Source organism: Zonotrichia albicollis, chromosome 6 (assembly GCF_047830755.1).
Source record: "Zonotrichia albicollis isolate bZonAlb1 chromosome 6, bZonAlb1.hap1, whole genome shotgun sequence".
NCBI lineage: Eukaryota > Metazoa > Chordata > Aves > Passeriformes > Passerellidae > Zonotrichia > Zonotrichia albicollis.
In genome coordinates, this window is record NC_133824.1 from 23,535,993 (window position 1) to 23,549,065 (window position 13,073).

At 33.8% G+C, this 13,073-nt stretch overlaps 1 protein-coding gene across 2 annotated transcripts in view; it reads left to right on the forward strand.

The window, feature by feature from the left end:
- The window catches only part of CDIN1 (CDAN1 interacting nuclease 1), a 126,630-nt gene that overhangs the window by 49,524 nt on the left and 64,033 nt on the right, over positions 1-13,073 (forward strand). For both annotated transcript variants that reach the window (XM_074542769.1, XM_074542768.1), the window contains exons 6-10: positions 1,959-2,038; positions 2,393-2,442; positions 5,257-5,324; positions 10,429-10,494; positions 12,719-12,824. In XM_074542769.1, the coding sequence (XP_074398870.1) occupies positions 1,959-2,038; positions 2,393-2,442; positions 5,257-5,324; positions 10,429-10,494; positions 12,719-12,824 (370 nt within the window). The remainder of the gene's footprint in view (positions 1-1,958; positions 2,039-2,392; positions 2,443-5,256; positions 5,325-10,428; positions 10,495-12,718; positions 12,825-13,073) is intronic.

The following is a 13,073-nucleotide window of genomic DNA, read 5'->3' on the forward strand; positions in this document are numbered from 1 at the left end:
TGTAAATTCATTACTACTCTGATAGAGGTAAAGAATATAATATTTGGTAACCAGAATTGAGAAACTGACGTTGACAGCCTTATAAATAGAGGAAATTTATTTTGCACCTGTAGCTCATTACTCAAAACAGTGTCCAGTTAAACATTTTCCAAATGCAAATCTCTGGTGTTTTTCTGGAGTTTGATTACATAAAAATAATTAATTTTTCATAATCAAATAATAATATATAGACCAGTAGCCCTTTAAAGCAGTGAATTCTCTGTTACACTCTTCATTATTTTACCATTCTATCAACCTCTCTATTGGCAAACTGTTACTCGTATATTTTTCCTACCTACCAAGTGCAAAATGGTTATTGTTTCAAATTTTAGTGTTAGAAATGTAAATATGTACACCACCTTTTGTTTCACATTTTCAAAGTTTTTATGCTAAGTAAAACGTATTTTTAACAGTGTACAAAGGCTAAGGTAAAATGCCTATTTATTCTTAGTATTAACTTATAAAATTAACATGTGTTTCATATTAGAGTAATAAGATACATAGATGTAAAGTGATGTGTTAATTCTGGGTGTGTTTTTGCATAGTGGAAATCGTTGTTGTTAAGAATATTTGCACAAACTTTTGTTCCTGCCTGTGATGATAGCTCTTTGTAGCTCTTTCACAGCCTTTAAACTCATTCAGGGGCTTGTATTCCTTTGCCTCATGTCGAATAGTTTCCTAAATAAATTATTTTCTTGCAAATGCTACAATCACCTGAATGTGATGCTTTTAAGAGGCAACCTAGGGAGTAGATTGCAATGCCGTCTCCTTTACTTTCAGGGAGGTGCTTACACACATCCATTGATAGCAGCATTGCTGCTCATATGGCAGATCCCTTCGCATCACAGGCTCTGTCAGTTCTTTTCACAGTGTCACCTGAATCTTTTGATTCAGTTGCTGAAGACCATGACAAAAGCTTTGGCTCTGAGTTGGGGCAAAACAGATGAAGAACAGGAAAAGAGTAGTTTTTTGTTTTGTTTACAGGATTGAACCACACACAAGTTAAAGGAATTAGTCTGAAGTCATGCAGGAAATCTTTGGCAGTGGGGGACCTTGCTAGTCTCAAACCTGATCTACACATAAGGATTCAATGATGTAAATACACCACTAGATGAGCTCCATCAGAGCTTGTTCCCAGGACAGAGACAGGATGTGCAGCATTGACTTTTCTTGGAGAAATTTTAAAATATTTGATGTTTTTAGAAGGCATTTTTCTAGAATAAAGTCTTTCCTGCTGTTAGTAATTAACTGGTATTTGCAACTACCCAGTCTAAGCACATAGAGAGGAAACAATGCCGAGGATTGCTAAGATTGTATTTGAAAATAAACTAAAGGTATCTCCTGTTTTACATTAGTTTTTCATTGTAGTGTTAATATCAGTAAGTAAAAAAGATAGGTGCTAAAATTAGCTTTGTATATCTTTTGACTTACATTTGTACATTTCAGAAAAGCAGGTAACACCTTTTCCCAGTTCTTAAATGCTCAGAAAAATGTGTCAAAACTGAATAAATAAATATTTGAATTTGGAAACTAATAAATTGGAATCATGAAGTCCTTAAAAAGTTTCTTAAAGGCTGTTTAGATTTTTTACATATCTTCTATGGACATGAAGGTTATTTTGAGCTACTCTTACTGTATACTAAGCAGTTTCCTTAGAAGCTGTATGTGCTTCTAAAGCACAAACTGTCCAGTAGAATTAAGTAAATAAGGGCCTGCTGTCACCTTGGGCTGATAAAATCCTTTAATGTTTCAAGACTTTAGAGATAATTGTATCAGAATGGGTAAGTACTTATGAATGTGTAAGTTTGTATTTGCTGGGTGGATGATTTCCAAAATTATTAATATCATCAAGGTTTTTATAAATAAAGTGTAACTGAGCTAACAGGTTTTTTGTATGTTTTTCATTTTTATTTCTCTAGCCTCCAAAACTCTTATAAATAGCATGCTACGGGACCCTTCTCAGATTCCAGATGGAGTGCTAGCAAATCAAGTCTATCAGGTATTAATCACACTTGTTTTGTTTGGTTTGGGTTTTTTTTCCTGTGGCAATTCTGTTATCTGCCTAGCAGAGTAAAAGATTTTAAACCTCATTTAATTACTGTCATCATAAACTATCAGTGAGGTCAGAGTGCACTATAAATGGCAGTGCAATATTTGTGAGGGGAGCATTTCACTTTTTAATAGCTTGCTTTTATAGTGAATAAAAGCATGCAGTTTTTGTTTTCTGTGATTAAATCTGAACAGCATCTGATAGCCTTTTTGAGGAAAAGTAATTACTGTTTTTAAGATACTCTTTAACTATAATGGTTTTGTAGTTGCCCATCAGTATACTACTTCTCTTATTTGTCTGCAGTGTACTGTGAATGACTGTTGTTATGGACCACTGGTGGACTGCATCAAACAGTATCCTTTCCCATAAAATTTTAGGTGCACAATTGATGAGCTTAGACTGTGTGGAAGAGATGTGTCTAGCTTTAACCTGACATAAAGTTCTGCTTCACAAAACACATTTCATACTCCTGTCTTTTACATTCAGTCAGCTAGAGGGTCACTGCAGAGCTTTCTCTTAACTAACAAAAATCAGATGGACCATGGGAGGATGTCAGTTCGCTGGTTATACATTCATATATATGCCTCATTGAACCTCTGTGGTTTTGATTAGTTGAAATGCATATCTGGTTTTTGCTTGAGACTAAGTGACCATGCTTTTAGTGGTGGAGTTGGACTATATGATCTCTGGAAATACCTTCCAATCTCAGTTATTCTGTGATGAAATTAATAAGTTTCATGCATAGTGTTCAACATTATGGCTTTGCTTTGTTATGAATATGAGTTTTAACTGAAATTTTTCAAGTGCAGTTCAAGTGTGATTGACTGATTGGTATTTTTAAACTCCTACCTGACACTCCAGCGCAGTTATTTTATTTTCTCTTCTTCATAAAGGAGATTTAGCTGTATTAAAAAACTATAAAAATATCCTGAATGTTCGGGGATTTTTTTTTTATAGTGTTGAAATAATTAATTAGAGAGCCATATGGTATGTACACTGAGGGAATTCCGTGTGGCACTGAATGTTCCAGATTAAGATTATAATTTGGTAGGAATGATCACCAAGAACCCAAATCTATTTTAATAAAGTCTTGCAGGAGCAGTTCTTCTGTTTCAATCTGCAGTCAAAGGAAAACTTTCAAAATCATGGTCTGCTGTCCCTGAGCAGGCTAGTAAGGCAGTTCCTTCCCAAGTCCTAGAGAATCCTTGCATAAATCTGTGCATGCAGTTTGGGGGGAAATCTTGGTTTCACTGTTCAGCAAGATGGGAAAGCTGCAGTGATGTTTAGCTATTAATGAAAAACAGCACTTCATGTAGTTGCGATACACATGATTGTCACTCCTTAAAAATACTTTCTTTCTGCTAGAAACACTTGTGTCTACTACAGCCTTAGCCCTGCCCCCATTAATTTTAACACCAGCAGGATAGAGTTCTAAGTGTCTTTGTATTTTGTGCTTTTAAATTGTAATTTTAGATATTCATTGAGATTATCTTCACAATTAAACAAAGTGCTCTGAAAGTGGATTAATCTAATAAGCCACACATTTTAAATGGTTGTTGATCATTGGTTTTCATATCCAGAATTTTAAGATTAATATTTTGTGGATGAGCAATCTGGGTGTAGTCCAATGAAAGTGCCAAGCTTAAAAATAACAAAGATGCATATGTAGAATTATGAACCATTTTAAAGACTTATTTGCCTGCAATCTAGAAAATATTTTTATTCCTCCTCATATTCTGGCTCAAATCGGTTGTTGAATATGCAGTGACGTCAATGAGAGTAATGAAGAGTTTTTCAGTTCCATTTTGGTACAGAAAAGTTTAATACTAAGCTGTGTGAGTGCATTACTGTATGTTGCTGAATTAGATGTTAATTTTGAGGTGCATAAAATAGTTAAAAATCAATTTAAAGTTAAGGTTTTAAAAGCATAATGTCTTCTGAAGGATTGCATATTGATTTTAAATATAACTATCTAATTGTATATGCATGGACCAAAGTATGAAGTCAACCTCTTTGTAAATGCCAAGAGGCTATTTTTCAGTAATAGTTCAGATGCTTACGGGAAACTAGGCTGCTAGATTGCATGAGTAGAAAATGGCTTCTGATGTTATTTACAAGTTTTGCCCCATGGTCATTGCCATACATCAATAACAGGTATTATTATAGACTAAGTGTTTTTGCTTATGGTGCATTGTAAATTCTCTTTGCAATATTTTTCCTACCTTTTTGCCATTCTTCATTTGTCCCTTTTGTTCTGAAATTGCTAGTAGAGTTTAACATAATACATAGTTTCAATTTATATAAGCTGTATATACATGTGAAGTGATTCCATAGAGTAATTTTTTTCTGTTCAATATGAAGGGTTCATATAAGTTAAGTAATTAACTGTAATGGTAAGATGATCTGTAGTTTAAGTTTTAAGAAGTAACTTTAAACAGAATTTGGAGCTTAACTGCTTTTAACGTAAGATCTTTTATCATATTTTTCCCTAGGATTCTTCTTAAAAGCTTCCAGAATAGAACTTTGACCTCCAAGAGGATATATTAAAAATATTTCATATGGTGATGGTTTTACATATTCCAAGGAATAGGACATTGGATCAACAGGCAGTCGGTGAAGTGAAAAGGACTTCACTATAAAATATGATTTTATCTTTCCCTGACATTAGTTCATGCTTCTGAAAAATCAATTAAAAGGATGGATTTTTTACAGTAAGATGTTTCAGATGAATGTATTACTTATCATTTTCAAAATATAGAGAAAGAAAACCAGTTTGTTTCGTTCTTTGCTGGATTGGAGAATTGGTCACTTGTCAGTAAAGTGCAACTTTAAAGGTATTTTACTGCAGGTTTTAGGATCACACTTTCTTTTATATTTAGAACAATAAACAGTAAAGAAAAAAATTGAAATACTGCCCTTAAATATACTGAATAAATATGGTTAAATGGGTCTTAATTCTATAAAGTGTATGCTGTTGGTACAATAATCTGATTTTTGCAAAGTTGTGTATGCGTCTAAAAATCACTATAAGGTTTTTCAAAAATTGGAGTTCATATTGTTGGGCACTTCTGAAATGCAGATGAAGGGAAATAAATTCACTTTTGATGTTTCTATGAAGTTTCTTCTTTTCCAAAGTAATCTTGTATTTCTTAACCTAAAGCTATCAGTGCTATTGGGCATGAGCACGAAGTCTTGCTGCGAGAAATGCTTTTGGAAAAAAATCTCTCTTTCATAGGTAAGAATCTGTAGCAGAGGCTATCCAGTGAATTCTTTACTTCAGAGATGTTGGTAACTGTTTACCTATGACAAAATTCAGCCCCAATGCTCCTTATATTAGGTAGTAAAGGAAGAGTAAAATATGATTGATGCTATATATGTTATCTTTTATTGATTTAGAACTGAGCAGGAACTCAGTTACCTAATACCCTATATATACAGCACATGCACAGGCTTGCAATTAATATTTTATAGAATAAGTAGTTGAAAAAAATGCTTTAATATCTGCTGCAGTATTACTTTTGGTGTCATGAGATATTAGCCATAATCCAGGCCTTATGAGATTTAGGAAGAAGCATATGAAATATTAGCTTCAGAATGCTTTATGTATTAAAGAACTGCTAGAAGATTCACTCATTTACCTTGCTGTGCAGTTTCTGCTGAATTTTTGCCCTCTGCTTCCCAATTAATGCAATTACTCTTTTTAACACTCCCAATTTTTAAAGTTATTTTTGGGATTAATTAGTTAGGAAGTTACTTTCATTTTTTTGTTTTAGACTGCAGTATGTTTCTTTTAGCCTGCAGTATGTTTCTTTTTCATGAGTGCCGTTGAAACAAAGATTAATATTCAAAGTGTCCATTCTATAAATGTGATTGCAAACAGTGACTTCTTAAAGCATGGATTCCTTATTTGATGAGACAGTGAAGTGAAATGCTCTCTTCTGTTAATGGTTGGGCATTGTACTAAATTTGTGTGAATTTTGCTGGGTTTACCTGTAGCTATGATTTCTCCTGAAGCTATATCGGGTTAAGATTTTGGAAACCTCAAACAAATTTAAGAAGTTAGAAGGCATTATTAAACTTTTTAAGACATTTGTCCACATGATTAAGGAACAGAATTAGTGTTCTCTTTTATTTTAAAGTGAAAAAAGGAGAGGATTAGTTGCAAGCTTGCAAATGACACTATGAAAATACGAAGAGGCAAATTTTCTTATTTGACTGTAAGAGCGTAGATATAGGTAATAGGCTTAAGCTGTAATTGCAGAGATGATGGTTAAAAAAAACCAAGATAAAATACCAAGCAGTTCTAGGAACAATAAATGTAAAACAAACTGCCAGGAAAGGTTGTAGAATCACCTTCAATGAAAAATTCAAGGCTGGATTTGACACTCATCTATCAAAGCTGGTAATGAAATAAATTCCATCACGATACGAGGAAATGGACTGGATGACTCACTAAGGGATCCTCAACCCAACGAATTATCATTTTATTTGGCTTGTGTAAGCTTAAGAAGTATAAAAATCACATTTGAATTTTACTGTTTCATGACTTTGGATAAACATCAATTTTTTCTTTAGAAATTAGCTCCAAGAAATTTGTGCTATCAAATTAAAACATCTAGAATGCATTAACTTATTAGAATATGAAGACAGAAATGAGAGAGCTTAATTTGTTGTTCACATTCTATATATAGCAAAGTATTGTTTAGTCATGATTTAAGATATGTTAAGATTTGTATTTATTATGTCTGTGATCATGTATCTATTTCATATCTATACATGTTTGGGATATTCTTAAAAATAAAACTTTCCCAATATCTGCAAGATGAACCCTACCAAGTCTCTTGCAATACAACCTTTCCTTTCCAAAAACCTAGTTCCAAAACTGCTTGAAGAAAACACCATAAAAACAAAAGAGATGCCAGTATTTCCCATAGGTCTAAAAATTCAGGCTTTGTTGCGTAATACTTCATTCCTGTTTTGAAGAAGGCTTATGATTTACATGGCTTATGGCTTGTAATTCCATTACTTTTTAACATGTTTCAAAGAAACAGAAATTTTGCAGTTCCCATATTAGTGGGGATTCCCATATTCCACTTTACTGCTTCAAGAATAGTCAAGAATAGTCAGGGAGTTTGTATCAGATTTGTTCACCTGAGCAACAGAGAGTCTAGTACAGGAGAGGAAAGTACAGTCACAGGACAGAGTGAATATCAAGTGCCTCAGCATAGTCTTAGAGCATGAAGCTGCTTTTTAGGTTCTGGACAGAATTTGTTTCTAGAGCAGTTGGCTTTTCAAGCCTACAGATCAGAAGTAATACCTTCAGAGTCACCCTGGAATTGACTGGAAACCTATAGACACTAGTGGGGGTTACATTTTATTAATCCACTCTTCATAAGAAGTGGTTCATATACCATGTCCTCTCTTCAGCAAAAACACAGCTCTCCAGTCTTTATCACTTGACCTGCTTGAGATTAAAGTGATCAATAGAAGCATTTTGTCAAAAAAGGCTCGCAGCTTCACATGCCATACTGAAATGGCAGGAGCTTCTAAGTTCTGTATAGGAATTTTATTTTTGTATCTTTACCATGAATATGTTAGGAAAGCTTTTAGATATATGGGGAGGTATTGAGCTTTATCCTCCTTTGATTTCCACCAGTGGATATAAATCATGAAATCTGATCAGTGTTTTCTGCTGTAATCTTAAATTCGCAGTTGTAGCTCATTCATGCATCAGCAGAGGAGGGCTAGTAGAAGAACAATGATGTGTTAAATGGTTCTGATTGAGTGTGACATTATGGTAAAGATGAAGCTGCAGTTTTGTTGAAAATCTAAATTAATGGGGTATCTGTTGACAAACTACTTATTAGGGCTGTTTCCATATAATTTTCAGACCTGAGGATTTATAAATGTAACTGTCAAAACTGCTGTGGGCTGGCTTTCAAGCAGTTACTGAATTATTTTTTAATCCATGCTGGAGTTTAAAGATCTTTTGAGGTGCAGAATGCTGCCTCTGTATTTTCTGGAGCAATGTGAAACATACCTGGGCTGAAAAGCTAGTACTTCTTTTTGATGGTGTTATGGTTTAAAACAAAAATTTTATGGTGATTGTGAGGAGTTTGGGTATTTATTTCTTCCCCAGGGTTATAAAGCTTTGAAACACTTGGAGAAATAGTTATGCAAAGCTCTGTTTCTGCACATGACAGATACATCAATAATAAACATGGTTTTTAATATGTTTTCCAATGTTAATCATAGTATGGAATGCTAGGAGAAACCACATGAAGACATTTAGAACCAGATATAAAACAAAAATCATGTTCTTTTCCTCGCCATGAATTAGTATGAAAAGATTTTAAAAGTATTTGGGCACCCTTGAAAAAACAATCTGCTGAAGAATATTAAAAGTAATGCTGATACAGTTTCCAGTTCAGAGACTTGCCGTGTTGACCTATGAAACATGTGTTTATAACTGTTTTGGTTTTCAGTAAGTTTTTTAAGGTGCGTTTGCCTTATTTTGTGGTACTAGCATTTGTTAGATGTGATAGAAAAGACTGGCCTTTCTATTACTATTGCTCTTAAATGAAAAAAATTTCAGCTGGGACTTCCCATTGGCTATGCTAAATTATTTTAAACAATTAAGAGCAGGTTGCTCTTAATTGTTAAATTAAAGTTAACTAAATTTGGATAAAATTGTTTTGTTGGTTTTTTAAAATAAGGATTAAAAGATTACATGGAACATTAATTCATTTTTATATTATGGCATAAAACTTTCTATTCAGATGTTCTGTTAAATTAGAACTTTCTCGATCTTAACATGATTTGTATACTTGACAATTTAAGTTTCAAAAATTAGTCAAAAACCAAATCTGTCTCCACATCCTGGAAAGTTTTTCATTATCTTATCATGGGATAAGAGTCATAATTTTGTATTATGTGATAATGAAGTGCCACATTGCAAAGACTTATATTTAGTGTAGTGTGTTTGTAGTGAAGAAATGCTCTCAAAATTTAAAAAAAATTATAGTACCACTCAAAAAGAATAAACACCTATTTCAGTTTACACTGACGAATGTTCAGCTTTCCAAATTTACTTCTGTCCCAATTTCAGAATTAGTTCACTGTATAAAATACTTCAGAATTACATTCTTCAATGAAAAAGAGTGGGAGGGTTTGATTTTGGCAATATTACAGTATTTTGATTTCCAAGTTGGTATGTTTTTCTTGTCATTAAAATGTTACTTGGACTCAAACTGCTGACCTTTCAGGATTTGCACAAAGTATTTATTCAAAAACTGAGTTCTGAACATTGGCCATGAAACTACTGTCCTAACCTGATAAATGGATTGGAAATAAGCTACCCAACAGTGAGAATGGACCATTAATTTTAATCAAAGGTGATGTAGAAAGGCGAATGGGATGCATGACAATGTCAACAGCCCAGTAGGTGTTAAGGGGCTACACAGCCTTACTTGTTACTAGGTAGTGCCATTAGTTGAGCTTGGGTGAAGACAGAAAGCCATGCCTGGAATTGAATGACCAGGTCACTCCAAATTCTAATGGAGAAATGGTGTTTCAGAAATACCAATGTAATGGTATCAGAAATCAAGGACAATAGTTTAAAAATATTAAGAGGTGGCATGGGCTTTTTTACTTTCTTCTTTTTTTTCATTTTTTTAAAAGGAAGCTTCTTTTCCCTTTTGCAGTTTTGTCTTGCTCATTCATTATTATTTATTGAAATACTCAGCTCCAATATTTTTAAACAATAAAGTTGTAGACATAATGTTAGCAGAATGTCTAAATCTATGTTCAGAAACTGGAAAAATTCTACAGAATCCAGAATGCAAAAGAAACTAAAATTATGGTTTTTCTTTACTTTAATAAATTTCTGGGAGAGAAGGCTTTTCTTGCTCTTTTTCTTTAACAATTTTATGCTAACATTAAAAATAAAACCAAGGCAGCAGCAACAGTATATCTACGTTTGTGGTGCTGGTAGGATTAATCTTAACACATCCGAAGGTGGAGAGACTCTTCTTTCAATCAGTGAATATACCTCTTTATTTTGAATATTTGGAGGTTATAAAATACTGTATGACAGCTTGAATTAATGATGTTTATAATGAAGACATAAAAATGCAGGGATGACAAAGAAGCATTTTTATATCCATGCTTCAGGTTTTCCACAAAGGTTCATTTAATCTGACACAGCATTGCATGCATAAGAAAGATATGTATGACTGCATTAGTAATTCTTGCACTCTTATTTAGAATAAAATTAATTATGCTGCTGTCTACTTAATGGAATAGTTTCATAAACAGTAGTTCTTATTTTCTGTGTGCAGCTGAAGATCAGCTTCGTGCAAAGGGTTATGACAAAACACCAGACTTTATTTTAGAAGTGCCAGTAGGTAAGTCTTTTAAAAGAATTTTTATTATTTTGTGTAGAAGTACTCATCTAAAATATGGCTACTTAAGTGAAGCATATTCTAGGATACTGTAAATAAGTCTCGTCAGGAGTTACCCAATAATTCTAAGAACTTCTAGTTTGAGTCAGAGAGGTTTGATCCTAAATAGTGTTACCCAGTCTTTCTTCTTTAGTCTCTGCATGTTTTTATCTCATTAACAAAAAAAAGGACAAAAAGACAACACTAAAAACCCCCAAATCCCTGCTCCCACTAAGGTATTCTGCCTACTGCCATTCTGAACTAAACTCTGAAATAGCTAGAAATGTCTTTTACTTCTAGATCAAATCAGTTCATAGTCTTAAGATTATTACATTACACCTGTAGGTCATTGCATAAAGGTTTGTTATTGTGCAGTTATTCTTTTACCATCACTTTGCATCCAAATACAACTCTGCAGTTCTTTACTGTTTTTTAAAAGCCTGAATGGCAAGAAAGAATAAGGGAAAAAAGTAAGTATAAAGGTAATGTTAAAGTTCATCTGCCTTTTCTGGTCTTGAGGCCATGTGACAGCACTTGAATATCAGCAAGAAGGGACTATCCACAGTCTTTCTAGGTAACGTGTGCCTATGCTCAGCGCCCTCATAGTGAAAAAGTGGTTGCTGATGTTCGGGTGGAGCCTCCTGTGTGTAAGTTTGTACCCATTGCCGCTGGTCCTGTTACTGGACACCACTGAAAAGAGCCTGCTTCCCTCTTTACCTGCTCTTCAGAAAGTTGCATACATTAGTAAGATTGCCCAGTAATGTGGACCATAATAAACACAGTACACACATGGTGTTATGGGTACCCGCTTTTATATTAGAAGTGTGAGGTTATATTCCACCTATTCAAGAGCCTGATCAAAAGGAAACTAGAAAAGCAAGTATTTTTTTTAATTCTTAAGGGAAACCAGGGAACACCCAAAAGAATTATTTTTGTAATATTACCCAATTAGAAAGAAGGTTAAAAATAGTAATAATTCACCTGAGACTTACAGGAAATCATGTTCTACCTGTTGTCTTAACTAAGGTATAGCAGTCCTTGGATTCTTTTCTTCATGACTGAGTACAAACCTAGGAAAGGCAGATGTTTCTTAGAATTAGCATCTGAGCTGATTTTACCTCAGCTATTTTATCTCCTGGGGTCTAAAGGTGTTGGGGTGGGGAAGGATATAGTAGTGTGGGCCTACACAAGTTAACTGGGTTACTGAGAGCAGGGCAGTGGTGGCACATACAACTTAGTGTGGTGACTTCGTGAGTTATTTTCCCAGATTCCCTGAGTAATTTTGCAGTCTGTGGTCAATCATTTGCTGCCATAGCCTCTCGTAATCTTTCTGTGTAGTGCTTCTAGGTTTGCATGCTCTCTGAAAAACTCATTCCAAGTTAAATTTATGCCAAGGCATCATGGTTATGGATATTGTAGGTAACTCAAAATAACCATAACATTTTTAAAGATCTTAAAAATGATATCCAACAACACCTTTTTGGAGAAAGAATGATTTCTTCTGCAGAATTACATTGCCATTAAGAAAGGACATTGCTTTTTCAAAAAAGAAAAGATGATTTTATTAATATTAGTAGTTAACTCCTGCAAGAAATGAGGAAAGACATGAACCAAAGCAAATACCAAATCATAGAAACAAAATCATATTTTTTCACATAAGCCTTCTTACTCCTAACTTTTCTGATGAAGCATTACTGGTTTTACAAAAGAAAGGAAGCAGACACATGTCCAGGATAAATTTCCTTCCCTTTCTTATACCTTCCATTCTGGATTGGTGGCAAGTGTCTGTCTGTAGCAGCTTATCTAACTGTTTTTATCATTCAGCAGAAATTTCCAATTTCTTACCTGACAACTACCTTCCAACAAAGTAAGGGTAGTAGAAGAATACAACTGCTTCTTAGTCTAATCTCTTTTTTTTTATATTCTCTTTGTGTTAGAATAAATGCAGATATGTGGAACAGGGTGTAATTAAACTGAAATTAATGTGATTATCTGTTTAAAGTATTTTCTGGTATTTTTTTAAATGCCCTATGTACATATTTGAAAGATAATTTTTACAAATATGTAACATGGTTGCAAGTATGAATTATGTGGTAGATTGTGGAGTAAATAGAATGTTCCCTAACACAGTCTTACAGGCTGTTGAGGTGATTTTCAGACTTCAGTTTGTTTTTTGCTGTCATCCTAGCTGTGGAAGGACACATCATTCACTGGATTGAAAGCAAAGCCTCATTTGGTGATGAAAGTAGCCACCAAGCCCACTTGCAGGACCAGTTTTGGAGCTACTGGAACAGGTATATTTCTGTTCTTTTTCCTTATGGATAAATAGGACTTCATTTTAAAAAGAAGTTATCGGATAAAACACTACTGACTCTACATGTTATTAATCTGACACTTTGAATGTCATTAATTAGCATTTCAGGTTGGTGTGCTGAAATATTTATGAAAAATTGAGATCTTAATTTTTAACGTGCAGCAAAAATATATGGTGATTTTACAGTGATGCTAGAGTAAGCGATGTTGGTACAGAAGTTATATACCAG